The following is a 22,350-nucleotide window of genomic DNA, read 5'->3' on the forward strand; positions in this document are numbered from 1 at the left end:
AAAAGCAGAAATTTATCAGAGGAAGAGGATATGTGTTTTTAACTTATGTTATTTAAATTACAGTAGTCAATGCAGGGGCGCGATGAATGGTCTTTTTTGGTGACAAAGAAAAAACTTGTGCCAACAGGGGAGGTTGATGGCCTTATGATACCTGCAGTTAAGGAGTTGTGAATGTAAGTCTCTATGGCCTCTCTCCCGGGGTGAGACAGTTTGAACAGGCAGGAAGGCAAAGGAGCTCTTGGGATCAGATCAATGGTGCAACCATAAGGGTAATGGGGCAAAGAGAGCTTGCTGCTGTCTAAAATCTCTCAGGTCATGGTAAACAGAGGGCATACATGACAGGTCTTCAGTGTATCACGAGGAAGCAGCGGCTTCTGCTGAGGCTAGGGCAGATTTCAGGCAAGATAAATGATTAAAAGAGCTCCAGCTCTGAACTTTTTTTGGTGGACCAATCTATGTGGGAATTATGTTGTTTTAACCAGGGTTTACCAAGGACCAAGGGGGTATGACAAGGAGATGATGTGGAAATGGATCGACTCACAATGATTGCTGGAGAGGATGAGGTGCAAGGGCTCAGTGCTGTGAGTTACTTGACCGAGGAACTTTCCATTGAGGACGTGGTCATCAAGGGGAACATAGAGTGGTTGAGTGGATATGCCAGCTTGGAAAACAAGATTGACATCGAGGAAGTTTTCATCTGTTGTGGAATCCACCAAGGCACACAACGAAAGAGACTGTTGGTTCCACATAAGTGTGGCGTTGAGTTGCATTCTCAACCGGAGTTGCATTCTGAACTGGGGAACTGAAGGGGAGGTGGTTTGACCACCAGAATCCCTCCCACTCTCACTAGAGAGCCTCCTCTTTTGGCCGAAGGGGGTAGGAGGCTAAGAAATGGCCGGCTAGCTTTCTCTCTGCGACGCTCGTGAAGATGATTATCCAACTTAATGGCTAGGGAGATTAAAGCATTTAAGCTGCCTGAGTCATCCTTGGCCACTAACTCATCTTTAACTTTACCGTAGCCCATTGGAAAAACACCCCCTGGAGTGAAATATCATTCCAAACCGAATGCAGCTATGGTCCTAAACTCAACTGAATATTCAGCTACGCTGTGGAAACCCTCATGTTGTAACAGGAGGTGTTTGATAGCATTCCCAGTAACGTCTCATTTCAGAGACAAAGCTAAGGTAAAATTAGTTTACAAGGGGAATGGTAATCCCACCCTGCTGATGCTCAGATATTTCCTTTAAATAACCCCCTGATATGAGATATTTTTCCTTATCGGTTATGTATGCTCAAACACCAGATCAGAAAACACCTGCACATCCCCAAATCTCCAGTGCAGTGCTCCATGGCTGGGATGTGAGGTACTCTGGGCTGGAGAGCTGGCTGGACTGCAGGTTATACTGGAGCAGGGGCTAGCCAGGGCTGGAGAGGGAATATGTGTGTAAACGTGGTTGACTTGAAGTCCAATCTGGACCGTGTTGACCGAGAGTGATTTGAGGGTTTCCACAACATCGTGAAGGACCTGGTCATGTTGTCCCATGAGGGTGCCTTCGAGGGTGAGAGCTTAGTGAATTGGTCTGAGTCTACTGTGTCTATTCTGGCCACTTTGTTTCATTCAGAGTAGGCCCAAGGCTTTATGGTGCCCTAAGCAGAATTTGATTTGGGCCCCCCAAGCACTCTTGGGGGCCCCCTGCTGCCGCGGGGGCCCCAAACGACTGCTTAGTTTGCTTATGCCGGCTCTGGTTCCGTTATAATCATTAGAGGCAGACCCAAACTCGTACAATGGAATTAGGTAATGTAAAAGGGATTTATTGTAGGAACAATAAAAGGGATGGCAGGCACAAGGCAGAGAGTAGAGAGGCAACAGCAGATGACAGGGCTGGACTGTGCTGTATGGTGGATAGCAAAGCTTAACAGGACAGGCGGACGAGGGAGTAAACGTGGCTTGCTCAGAATAAGCAAGCAGGCGAGAGAGAAAGACAGACAGGCAGGGGAACTGTCAGGAGTACACTGAATCAATAATTCACGCCGGGAATTTGACTGAATCCCAGGCCACCCTGTTCACTCAAACCATCAGACCACTAATTTTGTAGGGCAGCCTTATTCGTTGATGTGACGGTTACCAGATATGTTATAAATTTGACCACTACATTCATCTGGGAGGAAAATTATCTAGATTACATAATACCGAAATTTGGGACTGACCAACAAGTAGTTCCTGTCCACTCCACCTTTCCTCTGACTGTCCATTTTGCTGGGCGACTTGTCTAAAATGTATTGGTAGAGAAGCAGGTAGACAGATGCTATGCGCATCACTGAGAGATGTGATGATGTAATTTTTGGCACGTGCACCCACGCGTCGGGGACACTGCAGCCAGAGTGAGAGTTGTGCCTGATGCTTGGATTCTGAAAGGTCCATCAACTTTTTCCTGCTTGCAAAATCATCGTTGGTCAAGTTGACTGTTCACGACAGGCCAAAATGACTCTCAGGCCACCGGGAAATGTCCCGTTGTTCCTAATGGACTGTCTGCGTGTGAGAACTGGTGGGTAGTAATCCTGGAAACACAAGCAGACACAGGCAGGTGTGCAGGCTGGGCAGGTAAGGTGAATGAGCAGCAAATCAAGAGGGAGCTGGAGTGCGCTAGGGAAGGAAGCCACGCCGACACCACGCACGCGCACACACACACACACACACACACACACACACACAGGGGAAAACAGGAGACACCAGGAAGAAGGAAATGCATAGAAACACAAGGGAAACAACCGGAGACACGGCCAGGGCCATGACAGTACTCTGTAAAGCACACTGTGATGAACTTGCTCTATCAAAAGCACCATATCACCACATCTGAGCTGATTTGATTTTAAATTGCATCATCATGAAGATCAAGAAGTAACTAGTTCATTAAGGCCAAAACGAATTGGATTGTCCAGCAGTATACATTCGTCTCGGTCTTGATCTTGACAAGGTTATTTAACCTTGAGTTTCACCTTCAGCAGGTGGGCCTGACGCTGGAGGTCAAGCCATTCTGACAGGCCAGGTACCGGGTCCAGTACTTCCTGAATTTCTCATCACGGAAACCATAGACGACAGGGCTGAGGAAACGAGGAATGATGTAGACAAGCAGGAAGAAGATGTAGCGGATCTCCAGGCTCAAGAGGGGGAAGAGGTAGATGAGAGCGGCCTGGAGTGAGGGAACGACAAAAGCCAGCATGCAGAGCAGCAGCTGTAACAGAAAGGGAAATAAAATTCATCTGAAGGACAAGGCAACACTTATGTTAACAGATCCATTGATGAAGTCTTCATTTTTAGTGACTATGATTAATTATCTGCAGCAGCTGAACACAGAAAATGCAAGGGTGGGGTACATGCGCACAATGAAAAGGGTGTGTGCATAACTGTTGAAATGTTGACGAATTGTACTGTGATGCAACTTAAAAGCAGTTCATAATAGGACAAAATTAGGCAGGCTCCATCTGAGAGGGACTCATAACTAGCTGAACACTGAGTTGTTCATTTTTAAAATATACTTGATATTGCAAAATGTTTTTTATGATTTTTCTCTTTTCATTTCCAAGCTTAAGCCTTACCCTTGAATATTTTTTCTGTCTTTGCTCACCTGCCTTTGCTCATAGATATGGATTATAGAACTATAGAAGTGTGAGTTTGTGAATAAGATTGAGCTTCTTTCCAGATCAATGAGCTACTTTGCATAAAAAAACAAACAAAGTAATAATCTGTTGAAGGAAAAACTTAGTACAAAAAAATAAAAATATGTTATTGCATTGCACCTGTTTGAAGATATTATTCAATTTCGATTGTATATACATTACATCAAACGAACCAAGCCACTGAGGATGCACCAGCCAGTGCGCTGTTAGTGCTTGTCCCAAGCCCGGATAAATGGGGAGGGTTTTTTCAGGAAGGGCATCCGGCATAAAATCTTTGCCAAATCAAATATGCGGATCATAAATCCATACTGCCTCAGTCGAGGCCTGGATTACAAATAGCCACCATCAGTACTGTTGGCCATCAGAGTCCCAGTGGAAATTTAGCTATTGTTGGAGGAAGGAGAAGGAGAGGGGGAAGGCATGCTAGAGGCAGCAGAAGTGGAGGAAGGGTAGGAGTGTGGAGGTGAGAATCTGAACTCTTAATGTTGGCACTATGACCAGTAAAGGAAGCGAGCTGGCTGATATCATGGAAAAAAGGAAGGTAGATATACTGTGTGTGCAAGAGACCAGGTGGAAGAGGAGTAAGGCCAGGAGCATTGGAGGTGGGTTCAAACTCTTTTACCATGGTGCGGATGGGAGGAGAGATGGGGTAGGGGTAATTCTGATGGAAGAGTATGTCAAGAGTGCTGGAGGTGAAGAGTGTCAGACAGATTGATGAGTATGAAGCTAGAAATTGAAGGTGTGATGATGAATTTTGTATGCACATATGCCCCACAATTTGGGGGTGAAATGGAAGAGAAAGAAGAATTCTTAAGTGAGTTGGATGGTGGTGGAGAGTGTGCACAAAGAAAGTGGTGATTGGGGCAGACTTCAATGGGCATGTTGATGAAGGGAACAGTGGTGATGAGGAGATGATGAGGAGATATGGTTTCAAGGAAAGGAATGTGGAAGGACAGATGGTGGTGGATTTTGTGAAAAGAATAGAAATGGCTGTGGTGAATACACATTTCAAGAAGAGGGAGGAACACAGGGTGACGTGTAAGAGTGGAGGAAGGTGCACACACATGGACTATATCTTATGCAGAAGATCTGAAAGGGATTGGGGACTGCAAGGCAGTGACGGGAGAACGTAGCTAGGCAGCATCAGATGGTGGTCTGTAGGATGATTTTGGAGCTTAAGAAGAGGAAGAGAGTGAAACCAGAGCCAAGGATCAAATGGTGGAAGTTGAAGAAGGAAGACTGTTGTGTGGAGTTCAGGGAGGAGCTGAGACAGGCACTGGGTGGTAGTGAAGAGTTGTCAGATGGCTAGGGAACTGCTGCAGAAACAGTGAGGGAGACAGCTAGAAAAGTAGTTGTGTGTCATCTGGACAGAGCAAGGAAAACAAAAGAGTCTTGGTTGTGGAATGACAAAGTACAGGAAAGTATAAAGAGGAAGAGGTTGGCAAAGAAGAAGTGAGATAGAGAGATGGACAAAGTAGACAGGAGTTCAAGCAGATGCAGCATAAAGTGAAGAAAGAGGTGGCAAAGGCAAAGGAAAATGCATATGGTGAGTTGTATGAGGCTGGACATTGAGGAAGGAGAAAAGAACTTGTACCGATCGGTTAGACAGCGGGACCGAGCTGGGAAGGATGTGCAGCAGGCTATGGTGATGAAGGATAGAGATGGAAATGTACCGGGAAGTGAGGAGAGTGTGTTGAGAAGGTGGAAGGAGTATCCAAAGGAATTGAATCACGTGCAACTGGAAGGAGTACTTTCAGGGGCCGATTAATGAAGAAAATGAGAGAGAGAAGGTTGGATGATGTGGGGATGGTAAAGAGGGAAGTGTGGTGGATTAGCATGGAGGAAGTGAGGGCATCTATGAAGAAGCTGAAGAGTGGAAAGGCGGTTGGTCCAGATGACATACCTGTGGACGCATAGAGATGTTTAGGAGAGATGGCCGTGGAGTTTTTAACTAGATTGTTTAACACAATCTTGAAAAGTGATAGCATGCCTGAGGAGTGGAAAAGAAGTATACTGGTACCAATTTGCAAGCATAAAGGTGATGTGCACAGCTGTTGTAACTACATAGGTATAAAGTTTATCAGCCACAACATGAAGCTATGAGAAAGAGTAGTGGAAGCTAGGTTAAGAGGAGAGGTGATGGTTAGCAAGCAGCAGTATGGTATCATGACACGAAAGAGCACTACAGATTTGATGTTTGCTTTGAGAATGTTGATGGAGAAGTATAGAAAATGTCAGAAGGAATTACATTGTTTCTTTGTAGATTTAGAGAAAGCATATGACAGGGGGCCGAGAGAGGAGGTGTGATATTGTATGAGGAAGTCAGGAATGGCAGAGAACTATGTATGAGGGCAGTAGCACTGGTGAGGTGTGCAGTAAGAATGATGGATAGGTTAAAGGTGGAGGATGGATTACATCAAAGATCAGCTCTGACCCCTTTCTTGTTTGCAATGGTGATGGACAGATTGATGGACGAGATCAGGCAGGAGTCTCAATCGACTATGACGTTCAACGATGACATTGTGATCTGTACTGAGAGTAGGGAGCAGGTGGAGGTATGCACTGGAGAATAGGAATGAAAATCAGTAGGAGCGAGACAGAATACATATGCGTGTACGAGAGGGAGGACAGCTGAATGGTGAGGCTGTAAGGAGTAGAGATGGTGAAGGTGGATGAGTTTAAATACTTGGGGTCAACTGTTCAAAGTAATGGGGAGTGTGGAAGAGAGGTGAAGAAGAGAGTGCAGACAGGGTGGAGTGGGTGGAGAAGAGCGTCAGGATTGGTTTTTGACAGAAGGGTACCAGCAAGAGTTAAAAGTGAAGGTTTACAGGACGGTAGTGAGACCAGCTATGTAGTATGGTTTGGAGACTGTAGATCTGACAAAAAGACAGGAGGTGGAGCTCGAGGTGGCAGAGTCGAAGATGCCAAGTTTCTCGTTGGGAGTGACAAAGAAGGACAAGATTAGGAATGAGTATATTAGAGGGACCGCTGAGGTTGGATGGTTTGGATACAAAGCAAGAGAGGCAAGATTGAGATGGCTTGGGCATGTGTGGAGGAGAGATGCTGGGTATATCGGGAGAAGGATGCTGAATATGGAGCTGCCAGGGAAGTGGAAAAGAGGAAGGCCAAAGGACGTTTATGGATGTGGTGAGAGAGGACATGCAGGTGGCTGGCATGACAGGAAGATGACGAGGACAGGAAGAGATGGAAACAGATGATCTGCTGTGGTGACTACTAACGGGAGCAGACAAAAGTAGTAGTAGTTATATCTGACAGCAAGATTTTCCATACTCATTTTTGTATCATTCTTGATGAGTGAAATTTCAATTTGTTTACCCCAAATCAGGCCTGATTTTAAGTGGGGCTTGGGTTGGCTTAGCCCACCCAAATGATCAGGTAGCCATCCTATAAAACTGTCATCTTCTTCTTCTTTTGGCTTGTTCCTAGTTTTTCAGGGGTTGCCACAGGGGATTTTATAGTTTCCATTGGTACCATGTGAGGGCACTGCACCAATGGCAGCCATTGTTAACGAGGGCCTCGATCGATCTGGTATGGTCTTGTCAATCCGCATACTGATTTAGCAAAATTTTACATCGGGTTCCCTTGCTGACACAGTCACCAAGGCTGTCATCTAATCCAGTAGCGGACCGTGCATTTCAGACCTAGGCCTTCGGTGAGACATCACCTCCTCATAATTACCCAAAGACAGCCATCATATCGCCATGCTACAATGTTTTAGTCGCAAAAGTGGTTATCATCACAATCATCACCATCATCAAGTTATTTGACACTTTTCACTTTCACAACAGCGACATCGTGTGGCAACATGGTGTAACGTACAGCTTTACAGGAAGTAATCCCGCTGGGCATATAAATATGCTATCAAGAAACTCAACAAACACATCCTAGCCGGGCCGCTTGGCATAGAAACAATCAAACATTAAGCAAACCAACTAGCTGTACAAAAAAATACATTTGACTCACCAGTGTTGTCTATTTGAAGACTAAATCCATTCTCCTTTCTTTCTGGATGACACGGTCGATCACACAGTCATAGAGCACTCTTTTGGCTTTTAAATAAGACAAGCCAGGTTTTGGAAGCCTGTGTAGTTCCATGACCCCTGCTCTGACGAGAAAAGCAAGCACGCCCAGCAGTCAAGTTTTCTTTGCTCGGATCCAGTGAGCCACGGGTACCTTTCGTAGGTGCTTGCCTGGAAATGCCACACATACATCTTCCTGGGTTGGGTCAGAGCCGCTAACTGTGGGGTTGGTCTGCCCATCTCCACAATCCTTTGCTTTTCCCCAAACGATCGTCTTGAAAAATGTGTGACTAATAAATCTGCCACCACATCATTCACGAGTTCTCGTTGAGACATTATTCTCATTCACGGCTAGCTAGCTTAGCTAACTAAAGCAAAAACACAAATGCTAGCTAAAATTAGCTACCAACTACCGCGATGTGCTGCAGAACGCAACCACAATGGTTTCAACCACAGACCTAGGCGCTGCTGCTGATGGGCTGAACAATTGGTCATTTAGGCTGTATGCAGCGAAGGCCCTATGACGCTGTGCAAGTATAAAAGAATATGCCCATCCGCTACGCATCAAAATCTGATTGGTTAAGTAATCTATCAATCCAGTATTAACACCTAACTCATTTAGATAGCAGAGACCTTCACTCGAGATGCCGAAGGCTCTGGCAGGAGGAGTCTTCTCACACCGTTACAACAGAGGGAAAAAGCTGATTGGATGGGGTTTTTTTGGCCGAGAGACTGCAAGCAGAGCCTCCCGAATTCATATGTGTAGTCGAAATCAAAATGTAATGCAATATTAACAGATTGATTAGAAGATTGTATTATATTTATGAAAGTGTTTTCCTTTTTCTGTGGAGTCTTAGGCCTTCACCGAAGGCCTAGAAGGCTCTGACAGTTCACCGCAGGTCTAATCCTACAACATTGCCCTGTGGGGGGAAAGTTTTCACTCATGCAGAGGCCTGTGGAAACTCCAGAAACTCATGAATAGTGGCGAGACATGTTTTAGACCAGCTTTCAACAATCATTTCCCATTAGCTATTCACTCCTACTTATTCTTGTACTCAGAGTTTCCCAGGCATTACCCTGTTCTAGTGAGTTTTCTCTGGAGAGATGACTATAAATGCCCACGTTTTTATCGGGCGTTTATATTAATCCTCCTGGCTTCCTTTCCTTTCGGTTATTGACCATCCAGCCCTCCTTGTAGCAAGCCATCTGATAATATGTCATAGAGCAATAATACAGGTTTGATTGTAAAGAGGGACCACTAATCATAGCTGCCTTTACAGTTGTTGTTGAATACTTTAAAGTGAATGCTTTATGTAAGCACTGAGAATCATTAAGGGTTTCATATATAGTATAAAAAGCCAAAAAACAGACTTATCTATGAAAAGTATAATGGTTTTTTTTAATCCCTTTAAAGCAGCCCCCCCCCCAAAAAAAGGAGGACCGGAGGGTGTGCTCCAATTATCGGAGCATCACATTGCTCAGCCTCCCTGGTAAAGTTTACTCTAGGGTGCTCGAAAGGAGGTTCGACTGATTGTCGAACCTCGGATCCAGGAGGAACAATGCGGATTTCGTCCTGACCGGGGAACAACGGACCAACTCTTTACCCTTGCAGAAGTGCTGAGGGGGGCATGGGAGTTTGACCAGCTAGTCTACATGTGTTTTGTGGACTTGGAGAAGGCTTACGACCGTGTACCCCGGGGCACTCTGTGGGGGGTACTGCGGGAGTATGGGGTATCGGGGCAGTTGCTACAAGCCATCAGGTCCTTGTATAACCAAAGTGAGAGCTGTGTCCACATTCTTGGCACGAAGTCAAACACGTTTTCGGTGGGTGTCGGACTCTGCCAAGGTTGTCCCTTGTCTCCGATTCTGTTTGCGATATTCATGGACAGGATCTCAACGCGCAGCCAAGGTGAGGAGTGCATCCATTTTGTTAACCTCAGAATTGCATCTCTGCTCTTCGCAGATGATGTGGTTTTGTTGGCTTCATCAGAACGCGATCTCCAGCGCACACTGGGGTGGTTTGCAGCTGAGTGTGAAATGGCTGGGATGAGAGTCAGCATCTCCAAGTCTGAGGGCCATGGTTCTCTACTGGAAAATGGTGGATTGCTCCCTCCGGGTTGGGGATGAGTTGCTGCCCCAAGTGAAGGAGTTCAAGTATCTTGGGGTCTTGTTCATGAGTGAGTGTAGGATAGAGCGGTTGATTGACAGATAGATTGGTGCAGCATCAGCCGTAATGCGGATGTTGTACCGGACCGTTGTGGCAAAGAAGGAGCTGAGCCGGAAGGCAAAGCTCAATTTACCAGTCAATCTTCTTTCCAATCCTCACCTATGGTTATGAGCTTTGGGTAGTGACCGAAAGGGTGAGATTGCAAATACAAGTGGCTGAAATGAGGTTCCTCCGTAGGGTGTCTGGGTTCAGCCTTAGAGATAGGGTGAGGAACTCGGACATCCGGAGGGAGCTTTGAGTAGAGCCGCTGCTCCTTCAATCGAAAGGAGCCAGTTGAGATGGTTCGGGCATCTGATTAGGATGCCTCCTGTGCTTCTTCCTTTGGCGGTTTACCGGGCACGGCCAACTGGAAGGAGACCCTGGGGTAGACCCAGAACTTGCTGGAGGGACTACATGTCCAATATGGCCTGGGAATGCCTCGGGATCCCCCAGGAGGAGCTGGAGGGCATTGATGGGGAAAAGGACATCTGGAGTTCCCTATTTAGTTTGCTGCCACCACGACCCGACCCCGGAAAAACGGCTGAAGATGAGATGAGATGAGATAAAGCAGCTGTAGACAACTTTTCACCTTTCCCTCCTGGCGTTTCCAAGTGTTTATATTGTTTGTTCCATTGTCACAAAGGCAGCCAGCTTGCTTTCCATTTATTAGCATCCTGGTTACTGTCCAAAGCAAGAAATAACAATAAGAATCCCAATTTTAATTAGAAACCCTGATCTCAGTGTTATGATAAAAGCAGAGTAAAACATCCGTTAGTATTAATACATAGGCAGGTTGTGTTACTTAATGATCCAGTAAAAAGAATGCCAACTGAGTTTAGGTTTGGAATCCTCTCAAGTCCCGGGTGTTGTCTCGAACTGTTTCCCTGTCGAGATCTTTTTTTTCCCCTTAGCTAGAGTTCGATACAACACCGGGACGCTTGATTAACCTTAACGTAACTGCAATCTAACCCTAATCTTAACCTAACCTCAACCTAACCCTAACCTTAACCTAACTTCAGCCTTACTCTAAGCTTAACCTAACTTCAGCCTTGCCCTAAGCTTAACCTAACGCTTACCTTAACCTAACTGTAACTGATAGCTAACCTGTTTCCATGCAACTATGTTCGCGTCGCTAGGGGAAATAGAATTTGATGGGGAAACAGAGTTCGATACAAAACCAGAGCTCGCCCCATCGAGTGAATACCCGTCCGAAGTTTTCTTAGCTCTGTTTCTACCACTCTCCTCTTCACTCCCTTTTCCTCCTCCATCAATGTGGTTCTTTTTCTCTTGCCGGGTAGAGTTTCAACTGTCACTTCAGTTGTTTCACCATCCGCTGCCGATAGCTACCAGTGAAAACCAAAGTGCTGTCCTCTTCCTATTTTGGCTGTGCAATGGTTGATTTACTTCCAGTGTGCGAACTATAGATGGGTTTCCTGTTTACAAACATTACTGGGTGTGTTCGCAGCCAGGGGGCAAAACCGCTTTGGTAGCTCTCAAAAGATTGCGATGCATAATCTTTTGAGAGCTACCAAAGCGGTTCAACAATCAAAATGTTCAACATTTGGTAGCTTTCAAAAGACTATGAGATGCATAAACTTTGAGAGCTACCAAAGCGGTTCAACAATGAAAATGTTCAACATTCCAAAGGCATGGGACCCCATTGGAATATTGAACATTTTCCACCCATCCTTTTGGCGGTTTTTACATTACATTACATTACAGTCATTTAGCCGACGCTTTTATCCAAAGCGACTTACAACAAGTGCATTTAATGTAGGAAATCAGGAGAACTACTAGTCATCAGAGGTCATAAGTGCATCTAAACAAGCATCTAAGAGCAAAACCAGTGCTAGAGTAAAAGTGCAAGAAAGAGATTTTTTTTAAGGAGTGAATACAAGAAGTGCTAAGAACAAGTAACAGGGTAGTAGTTCTTAAAGAGGTGAGTTTTCAACCTGCACCGAAAGATGGGCAGCGACTCCGCTGCCCTGACATCAGTGGGGAGTTCATTCCACCACTGTGGGGCCAGGACAGAAAAGAGCTGTGACCGGGTCGATCGGCAGCAAGGGCCTCTGAGTGACGGGTCAACCAGACGTCCCGAGGCAGCAGAGTGAAGTGGTCGGGCGGGGGTGTAGGGCTTGACCATGGCCTGGAGATGGGAAGGCGCTGTTCCTTTCACTGCACTGTAGGCTAGCACCAGAGTCTTAAACTGGATGTGAGCAGCTACTGGGAGCCAGTGCAGGGACATGAGAAGGGGAGTTGTGTGGGAGAACTTAGGGTGGTTGAACACCAGACGAGCTGCAGCTTTCTGAACAAGCTCCAGAGGTCTGATGGCCGATGCCGGGGCGCCAGCAAGGAGGGAGTTGCCGTATTCCAGCCGGGAGATGACCAGAGCCTGAATGAGCACCTGTGCCATCTCGTCGGTGAGGAATGGGCGAATCCTTCTGATGTTATAGAGGAGAAATCTGCAGGAGCGAGCAACCGATGCAACGTTTTCAGCAAACAACAGTTGGTCGTCCAGGATCACACCCAGAGTCCTCACAGTCTGATTTGGCATCACCACAGTGTTGTCAATGGTGATGGCCAGTTCTCGGTGCGGGCAACCTTTCCCCGGGAGGAACATCAGCTCTGTCTTGTCCAGATTGAGCTTCAGGTGGTGTGTCGCCATCCACTCCGAGATGTCAGTCAAGCATGCAGCCAATGCGTGTCTCTACTTGTGTGTCAGAGGGAGGAAAGGACAAGATCAGCCGGGTGTCATCGACATGACAATGGTAAGAGAAGTCATGCGAGCGAATAACAGAAACCAGGGATGTTGTGTACAGGGAGAAAAGGAGAGGACCCAGAACCGAACCCTGTGGAATGCCTGTAGTCAGTCTGTGAGGCTCTGACACAGATCCCCTCCATGTCACCTGGTAGGAGCGACCCGTCAGGTAGGTTGCAAACATTGAGAGTGCAGAGCCTGTGACACCCAGCCCCTCAAGGGTAGAGAGGAGGATCTGGTGGTTCACTGTGTCAAACGCAACTGACAGGTCGAGGAGTATCAGGACAGAAGAGAGAGAGTTTGCTCTCGCATAGTGCAGCAATTCTGTCACTGCGAAGAGGGCCGTCTCTGTCGAGTGACCCACCCTGAACCCAGACTGGTTGGGGTCCAGGAGGTTGTTCTGGTGGAGGTACAAAGAAAGTTGGTTAAAGACAGCACGTTCGAAAGTTTTGGATAGAAAGGGTAGAAGGGAAACTGGACTGTAGTTTTTGACATCAGAGGGGTTAAGTGATGGTTTCTTGAGAAGGGGGGGTGACTCTAGCAGTCTTGAAGGCAGATGGAAAGCATCCTTCCTGGAGGGAGGTGTTGATGAGGTGGGTTAGATAGGGAAGGAGTTCAGGTGCTATAGACTGAAGAAGAAGGGAGGGGACCGGGTCAAGGGAGCATATGGTGGGGCGACTAGATCTGATGAGGTTTAGAACCTCGTCGGGGGAGAGGGGAGCGAGGTAGGATAGGGTGGGACGTGGAGAGGTGAAGGAGGGTGCAGAGGGTGGGATAGTGCAAGCAGCACTAACCAGGTGGTGAGAAAAGGAGGATCTGATGTCGTTTACCTTCTCGTCAAAGAAGTTAGTGAAGTCATCAGGGACAAGGGAGGAAGTAGGAGGAGGAGATGGGGGTTGAAGAAGTGTAGAGAAGGTTTCAAAGAGTTCCTTAGGATTAGAGGCAGAGGATAGGATTTTAGAGCGATAGAAGGCAGCCTTAGCAGCAGAAAGGGAGGAGGAGAAAGTGGAAAGAAGAAACTGGAAGTTGAGAAGGTCCTCTGGGAGCTTGCCTTTTCTCCATTTGCGCTCTGCCACTCTCAGGCTCCGTCTGTCAGTACATACCGAGTCGGTCAGCCAAGGGGCAGGTGGAGTTGGGCGTGCAGGCCTGGACGTGAGGGGACAGAGATTGTCCAGAGAAGAGGAGAGGGTAGAGAGAAGAAGATAGCAGTGTCAGGGGGTAGGAGAGAGAAAGATTCAGGTGTAGGGAGGATAGAGGTAACAGAGGAAGAAAGATCAGTGGTGGAGAGAGAGCGAAGGTGTCTATGGGGGGAAACCATGTGGGTAGGGGAAGGGGCTGGGGCGGGGTGAATAGAGGGAGATAGAGTAGGACATGAAATAGTGGTCAGAGAGCTGGAGGGGAATAACAGAGAGATTGGAAATAGGACAGTGTCTAGTAAAGATAAGGTCCAGCTGGTTGCCGGCCTTGTGGGTAGGAGGAGAGGGTGAGAGGTGAAGGTCAAAGGAGAGGAAAGAGAGAAGAGGATCTAGCTTGTTAGTGTGGATGTTGAAGTCACCAAGAAGGATAAGTGCAGAGTCATCAACAGGGAAGTGCAAGACAAGTGTGTCACGCTCCTCCAGAAACTCACCAAGGGGGCCTGGTGGGTGGTACACAACCACGATGGTGAGTTTGACTGGATAAGAGACAGTAACAGCATGAAATTCAAAAGAGGGCGGAGAAAATTGTGGAATGGAAACAAGAGAGTATTCCCATTTCAGGGAGATCAGCGGGCCAGTACCACCACCCCGCCTCCCAGCTCCGGGAGTGTGAGAAAAAGAGTACACACCAGACAGAGCTGCGGGTGTGGTAGTGTTTTCTGGCATGATCCAGGTCTCAGTTAGAGCAAGAAAGTTGAGGGAGAGCAAGGATGCGTAGCCTGAGATAAACTCAGCCTTCGGCACCGCAGACTGGCAATTCCAGAGCCCTCTCGTCACCACTTGCTCAACGTGAGTGGAGAGAGTGGGATAGATGAGATTGGTAGGGTCACAGCGCCCAGGAGTGACCCAACATCCATGCCAGCCCCGGGAAGAGGAAAGGACAGGAATGCGAAGAAAACAAATAGTCTATACTAGGTACACAAAATACAGTTGACTGACCGGATCTAAAAAGAGCAGTCCGTGCTTGACGAAGTCTTGGCTTGAAAAAGTCGCGCTTGCGTTTGTTTACTCTAGCCTTCGTTCAATCTAGGCTTGTTTGCCAGATGCTCCAAGTAGCAGCAGTGATTTAAAGAACACTGCTTGCTAATTGTCTGCTATGAGTACAGGCCACACCCTGGTCACTTAACACCCAATTGGTCAAAGAGGTACGTTGAAAAGAGGCCTATTGCCTAGAAACTGGTCACTTATGTAATACTCTATCAAACCTCACACAATACTATTAAAACTGCAACAGCAAGTTACCAAGGAATATATTTATACGCTGAAAGGATCACTAAGTCAAAACAGCTAGGCAACAAGAAATATTTAAGGGCACAGGTGAAAAACAGCTACATTAAGTAAATAAGACAAGTAAGTAAATAGAATAAGACAGCTACAGCTAGAATAAGATCCCACTAGGAGCCAGCAGCAGATGTATAGACAAAAGGACTAATACTTAAGCAGCTGGAATAAGACTAGTAGCAACTTGTTAAGCAAGAAAGATGATACTTACTCTATTCTAGATGAACCAGCAATTCAGAATCACTCCAGAAGTTAAAATGCACACTGTTTGTGCAATTTATTGCACAACAACTGCACGTCATCTCTGTTGTATCTGAGCTCTATCTTGGTTAAAATCTCTGCACTGTAGCTGCTTTCTGCCCCCTAGTTGTGCACGCATCTCTGTGATAACGTTGCACGGAAACCCTTCTATACTGTAGCTTTCTGGGGAGCTCAGTTTTTTTTCTTTTCTTTTTTTTTTTTAACCGGGGGGCGCTAGCATGTGTTTCAAAGAAAATACTGACTGTGACTCTTGTTGCAAGGAAACATTTATAGCTGGAAGCATGTAGGCTTACTTGCTGTATGTCAGCACATCTGATATACAGGGAATGTGAAGGTACATCACCCGCATTGTATGTTGCGACGGGGGCACCATCCTGTTAGGAAAGTGCTCTGTTACACATGTGAAAAAATGTAAATGACCTTTTCAGAAAGCAAAAGGTTTTTGTGTCTCTGCATACTGTGTGTAACCTACAAAAAGACTCACTGGCCATTCGCCAGGAGTCGGCCCCCTTTAGTCGAGTGGTTAGCGATGTCACCTCATGGTGCAGCACAACTCCAAGATGGAATCTCGCAGCGGGCGGAAAATATACTCGGTTACATTGATGACAGCAGTGGGATCTAGAAGTGTCCGGAAGCGTGCAGATCCTCAGAAGTCTTTTCGGAGCGCAGGAATAAAGAAGCGCGAGGGCGCACTTCCCGGAGAGGGTGACTACTGTAACCTACAAAAAGACTCACTGGCCAATTGCCAGTGAGAGCGGTTATTGATGTCGCCTCGTGGTGCAGTACAGCGCAGAACGAATACCACAATGGGAGGAAAATGTGCTCGGTTACACTGCATCCCAAGCTTCCACCCTTAATGAATGTGTTATGAGTCTTCCATTCCCTACACTGCTGGCTGGTCCAGTTAGGTGGGAGAGAGGGGCAGGTGGATTTAGCATTACCATTGGCCTCTCCCTCTTTCGAGCTGTTTCCTCCATCTCCAGCTTCTTCTGTCGGCTTGTCCTGTGTTGTCACACTGGGCATTAGCGGGTTTGTGCTGACAGCAATCTCAGTAGGTGTAGCATCAGCGTCGGTTGTAGAAGCTGCCTTTTGCTCTCGTTGCTCTTCGATTGGCTTAGATTTTTTTTTTTAAATCCAAAATGTGCGACTAAACTCCCTTGTTTTCTTTTTGACATAGCTATCTGTATGCTAATAGCCTAGTTTTACGCATGAGCCATGATGATGAAGACACAGAAACATTGAAATGCATAGCATATTGTCAATATTTTACAGATCCCCCCAAAATTTCACAAATCATGTTTTCAGGGAGCTCATGTGTTATTAAGGGGAGTCAAGCCTCCCCTGGCTGCCCTGTAGTTTGCACCCTGCTTACTTCCTTTGTGCCATAAATTGAGCCTTCATTCCCCGGTGAGATCGTATGCGGTGCCAGACAGAATTGCATAGTAAAGGCGAGGCTTATAGAAAACCAATCTAAACGCCGATGGTGTAATTATTCTATAGCCATTACACTGTGCAGTCAACATTTGCTTCATAATGATAAGTTAAAGCAAAAAGTTGTCTACTGCCACTTTAAGTTAAGGAACCCCAAGCCTTCACCCAAAAAATCTCATAGCGCCCCCTATCAGTGTGGTGTACAACTTGAAGTGTCGCAAATCCTGATGATTTGAATTTTGGATTAAATGGGGGCTTGTGAAGGGTGGGGCTACATTTCTCTAATATGTTCATTTAAACTGACTCAAGTACATCTGATTTAATGATCACCTGTACGCCGTGGAGCAGCACGGTGTTGCGAGCCTTCTTCACCAACGTCAGGCTGGTGGATGCTGCCCGTGCTGTCAGCATGATTTTACAGTAGGTGTAGAGCAGCGTCAGTGCAACGAAGGACAGGTAGGTCCCGTCAAACACACAGTTCTTGTAGTAGATGGCCTGGCCGCGGAAGAGGAGTGAGTGGTCACAGAAGATGTTGGACTGGAAGAACTGTGGCGGCTCCTTGACAATGGTAATCAGGAGGTCGGTAATAGGAGGCAAACTTGTGAGGACGAGGATCATCCCGATGAGGAAGAGGGTGCGTGGCACAGTGCATATGTGGCTGTAGTGCAGGGGGAAACAGATGGAGATGTAGCGCTCCACGGCCATGCCGGCCAAGATTAGCGGGGTGGAGCGGGTGGTCAGGACGGCTGAAATTATCTGACCGAGGATGGGCCAGGTTCACAAGGGTGATGATGGAGAAGGGAGTGAGGGATGGGAGAGAAATGGCGAGGAGAGCAGCAGAGGTGGGAGGAGAGGGGAGAGGAAGTAAAGTAGAGGAGGTCAGATTATGTTGGATTAAAAAGTAACAGGCCCAGAATGTTATGAGAGGAGTTTTAAGAACCTTGGCCAAGTAATCAATCATTAAACAAATATTGATCCATTTCTAACCTGGAGCAAGTGTCTAGTTATGTAATCCCATGAGGAGTGAGTTGTTGCAGGGAGAAAACACTAAATGTGTGAGAAGATTGGACATCAGTACAAAAAGAGAATGTAAAAATGGTCTGTCAGTGTGCTGATTTACTGTGCTGAGATTTTCTTTTAATTATAGAGTGTTTTCAGACATTTCTCATAACAGTCTGAGCCTGTTATTTGGAATTCGCTATCTCCCTGAAAAATCACATTGCAGCTTGGTGCGTAGCAGTCAGCTGACACTAGATTGCTCAGTGCTGAATCAATTGATAAGATTCTGCCACCCATTGTTCAACTCATAAGGCTATGAAAGAAAGTCCTGAAAATAGTTTTCCTTTAAAAAGAAGAGGTAGCAGTTGTCACACTGGTGCTGAGCTGCTTTGTTTAAGGATCACTTTTCATGGTATGACTTAGTAACAGCAAAGAGAGTCACTGATCTGTTTTATAGTACTGACCAGCTTTACATGTTAATGCTGCAGTTTTACCTGTTTAGAGCCCACAGTTTGATTAGGACAGGACTTCATTCCCTGAGACATGAATTGCAAGGAAGGTCAGGACAGGAACTGCAACGTCGCCACATAGGGCAATGATTTTCAATCCGATCTTCGGGTACCTTGAAAACCACTGGTTTACTATTCTAGCGGGTACTTCAACTGACTGATGTTCCAGGTCTTAAGCCCGCCTTAATACACATAATGCCTGAGTAATGCCTAATATCACAGAGTCCATTCAGAACCTAGAATGTATGACTCATTGATATGTCTTCAATCATCATTACTAATCAGCCTTTACTGACTTGACTTTAAGGTGCCATATGAAATGTACACCTGAAAGCCGACCACCATGGTTCAGCAATGTTAATGACAACTGCGAATCAAAAAAGATGTGTGCCTCCTGCAGAGGAACTTAAATGAGTGGAGCGGAGGTCCATGAGTAATTATATTTTGTTTACATCACACCATTCAGTGACCCCCTGCCGATATTACCAAGTCATGTTATGTTTCAGGAAAGAGGAAACATTACACATTTCACCTTTAACCCTAAAAAAACTGAGCTTCTGCCAAACTGCTAAAATGTAAAATGTGGATGACTTACCAGCAGGCAGCAAACCGAGGCATGGATTTGTCTGAATATGTAGCTGACCACATAGAGAGCTGTCACCAGGCTCAGCTGCAGAGCATCATTGATCACCATGTAGATAAACATGATATAGCGAGGGTCCTCATAGAAGAAACTGGGGTTGGAAATTGAGGAGAGCCATGGGTTAGGTGTGTGTGTGTGTGTGTGTGTGTGTGTGTGTGTGTGTGTGTGTGTGTGTGTGTGTGTGTGTGTGTGTGTGTGTGTGTGTATTTTCTGTCTGTAGACGGTAGACACACTTTGTTCCCGTTTTCCTCTACACACGTGCAACTTTCAAAGTTTACACAGTCAGATCAAAGTTGGCTGCGTCCCAGATACAATGATGGGAAACAAAACATAGATACAGTTTTTACTCGTATGTAGGCGATTATGAAAAGTTTTGGGCCCACAAAGTTAGACATGTACATTATGTCTGGTTACACCTGTGCACAATTGTGCATACAGTGCATCCGGAAAGTATTCACACCCCTTCACTTTCCTCACATTTTGTTATTTTACAGCCTAATTCCAAAATGGATTAAATTCTTTTTTTCCCCCATCAATCTACACACAATACCCCATAATGGCAAAGCGAAAAAGGTTTTGTAGAAATTTTTGCAAATTTATTAAAAATAAAAAACTGAAATATTGCATGTACATAAGTATTCACACCCTTTGCTATGACACTCAAAATTGAGCTCAGGTTCATCCTGTTTCCACCGATCATCCTTGAGATGATTCTACATCTTAATTGGAGTCCACCCCTAGTAAATTCAATTGAATGGACATGATTTGGAAAGGCACACACCTGTCTATTTAAGGTCCCATTGTTGACAGTGCATGTCAGAGCAGAAACCAAGCCATGAAGTCAAAGGAATTGTCTGTGGACCTCCGAGACAGGATTGTATTGAGGCACAGATCTGGGGAAGGATACAAAACAATTTCTACAGCTTTGAAGGTCCCGAAGAGCACAGTTGTCTCCATCATTCGTAAATGGAAGAAGTTTGGATCCACCAGGACTCTTCCTAGAGCTGGCCGCCCAGCCAAACTGAGCAATCGGGGGAGAAGGGCCTTGGTCAGGCAGGTGACCAAGAACCCGATGGTCAATCTGACAGAGCTCCAGCGTTCCTCTGTGGAGATGGGAGAACCTTCCAGAAGGACAACCGTCTCTGCAGCATTCCACCAATCAGGCCTTTATGGTAGAGTGGCCAGACGGAAGCATCTGCTCAGTAAAAGGCACATGACAGCCTGCCTGGAGTTTGCCAGAAAGCACCCAAAGGACTCTCAGACCATGAGAAACAAGATTCTCTGGTCTAATGAAACCAAGATTGAACTCTTTGGCCTGAATGCCAAACATCACATCTGGAGGAAACCAGGCATCTCTCATCACCTTGCTAATACCATACCCACAGTGAAGCATGGTGGTGGCAGCATCATGCTGTGGGGGTGTTTTTCCGCGGCAGGAACTGGGAGACTAGTCAGGATCGAGGGAAAGATGAATGGAGCAAAGTACAGAGAGATCCTTGATGAAAACCTGCTCCAGAGCGCTCAGGACCTCAGACTGGAGCGAAGGTTAACCTTTCAACATGACAATGACCCTAAGCACACAGCCAAGACAACGAAGGAGTGGCTTCGGGACAAGTCTGTGAATGTCCTTGAGTGGCCCAGCCAGAGCCCAGACTTGAACCCCATTCAAAATCTCTGGAAAGACCTGAAAATAGCTGTGCAGCGACGCTCCCCATCTAACCTTACAGAGCTCGAGAGGATCTGCAGAGAAGAATGGGAGAAATACCCCAAATATAGGTGTGCCAAGCTTGTAGCTTCATACCCAAGAAGACTTGAGGCTGTAATCGCTGCCAAGGGTGCCTCAACCAAGTTCTGGGTAAAGGGTGTGAATACTTATGTACATGCAATATTTCAGTTTTTTATTTTTAATAAATTTGCAAAAATTTCTACAAAACCTTTTTCGCTTTGTCACTATGGGGTATTGTATGTAGATTGGTCAGAAAAAAGGGGATTTAATCCATTTTGGAATAAGGCTGTAACATAACAAAATGTGGGGAAAGTGAAGGGGTGTGAATACTTTCCAGATGCACTGTAGGTGTATCATACAACAATGTGGTTTCAAATCTATGGATGCAACACAGGTAATTGCTGCGTCAGTAGTGTGTAAGTGCACTGTGTTTGTGCATGCATGCATCTGTGTGTGCTCACATGTGCGTGTCCTCGTGTGACAGGATGTACCTATGGCGTAAGAAGGTGTGGACCATGCTGCCATTGAGGACGCTTAGGGCCAGCCATACCAGCATGGCCACAGTGTTCTTTGTCAGAGCATTGGAGAAGCTGTCTTTGGATGTGCCCACAGTGCCCCCTGTCAGTGAACAGCTGGTATTACCCATCAACAGCTCCAAAGGGTTGGAAGAGGAGGAGCTGAGCGTAATTGTCATCTGCTCACAATCTGATGGCATACAGAAATAAAATAAACATACATCAGAAAGATAGATAGACAGACATAGTTAGATAGATAGATAGATAGATAGATAGATAGATAGATGACAAGACATGATATATTAGGCTTTTTTAATTCACAAAAGGACACGGTGACAGGTGCTTGAATGAATTTGCTGAATCTGTTGCCACATCTTTTAAAACTGAGGCACACATTTCAGTGTGGAGTGGAATGTTCAATACACGAGTGCAGCAATTAAACCTTATTTCTTGGCCTGTTTTTATTAAGGGGTATATTTTTATAGGTTTTTGAATTCATACGTACTTTGACTGTGGACAACAAATGTATTTAAACTCAGACTAGGTCAGGTAAGAGTTGGCTGCTGAAAAATAAAGAATTCAGGACAGCATCTACATGTATGATGAAGGTCTCCAACCAAAACTCGCACCTTCTCCATATAACACTAAAAAAACAACTTTGGTTTTAAAACTGAGTGTCACTCCTACTTGCACAGACGGTATCTAGCAGGACAGAAAAATCTAGATGTTTCTTTTAAAGATTGTGATACACAAATATGTATGAATGATGATTTTGTGATTATAGATGAATGAAATTTCCATGTTGGTCACCCAACACAGAAAGCACAGACATTTTCTTTTCTGTTCATTTGTTTTGATAATTTATATCTTCATAAACGGTGCGAGCCTAAACAGGATAAGGAACAACACAGTATTTTATTTAAATCATCAATTAGGGAATCAAAAAACAAAGCCTTTTGATATCAGAATCGGAAACGATTTGTTGTCATCTCAATCATGTACTTTCATACACAAAAGAGACAACATTTTGTTTCTCCTAGCCCACAGCAGTGCAACACAAAAGACAAAAAACACATATCCAAAAGAAAACGACACCACCAAAACATA

The 22,350-nt window shown here is 45.7% G+C and overlaps 1 protein-coding gene across 1 annotated transcript; it reads right to left on the reverse strand.

Annotated features, from left to right (window-relative positions):
• Positions 1–2,999: 2,999 nt before the first annotated feature.
• On the reverse strand, positions 3,000–21,320 carry LOC130131285 (odorant receptor 131-2-like). The gene is made up of 4 exons (XM_056300917.1): positions 21,220–21,320; positions 18,955–19,093; positions 17,182–17,607; positions 3,000–3,233 (listed from the first exon to the last, which is right to left on the reverse strand). The coding sequence occupies exons 1-4, from the start codon at positions 21,282–21,284 to the stop codon at positions 3,000–3,002; spliced, it is 864 nt and encodes a 287-aa protein (XP_056156892.1). The 5' UTR covers positions 21,285–21,320.
• Between the last annotated feature and the right edge of the window lie 1,030 nt (positions 21,321–22,350).

This window comes from Lampris incognitus, chromosome 2 (assembly GCF_029633865.1).
Source record: "Lampris incognitus isolate fLamInc1 chromosome 2, fLamInc1.hap2, whole genome shotgun sequence".
Lineage (NCBI taxonomy): Eukaryota > Metazoa > Chordata > Actinopteri > Lampriformes > Lampridae > Lampris > Lampris incognitus.

Excerpts from the sequence above, each read along its gene's own strand:
- LOC130131285 (XM_056300917.1), bottom strand. The coding sequence starts at position 21,284 with ATGCTGGTATGGCTGGCCCTAAGCGTCCTCAATGGCAGCATGGTCCAC. Across the intron at positions 19,094-21,219 it reads CACACCTTCTTACGCCATAG|TTTCTTCTATGAGGACCCTC; the intron begins GTACATCCTGTC and ends TTCCAACCCCAG. Across the intron at positions 17,608-18,954 it reads CCTCGGTTTGCTGCCTGCTG|ATAATTTCAGCCGTCCTGAC; the intron begins GTAAGTCATCCA and ends ATCCTCGGTCAG.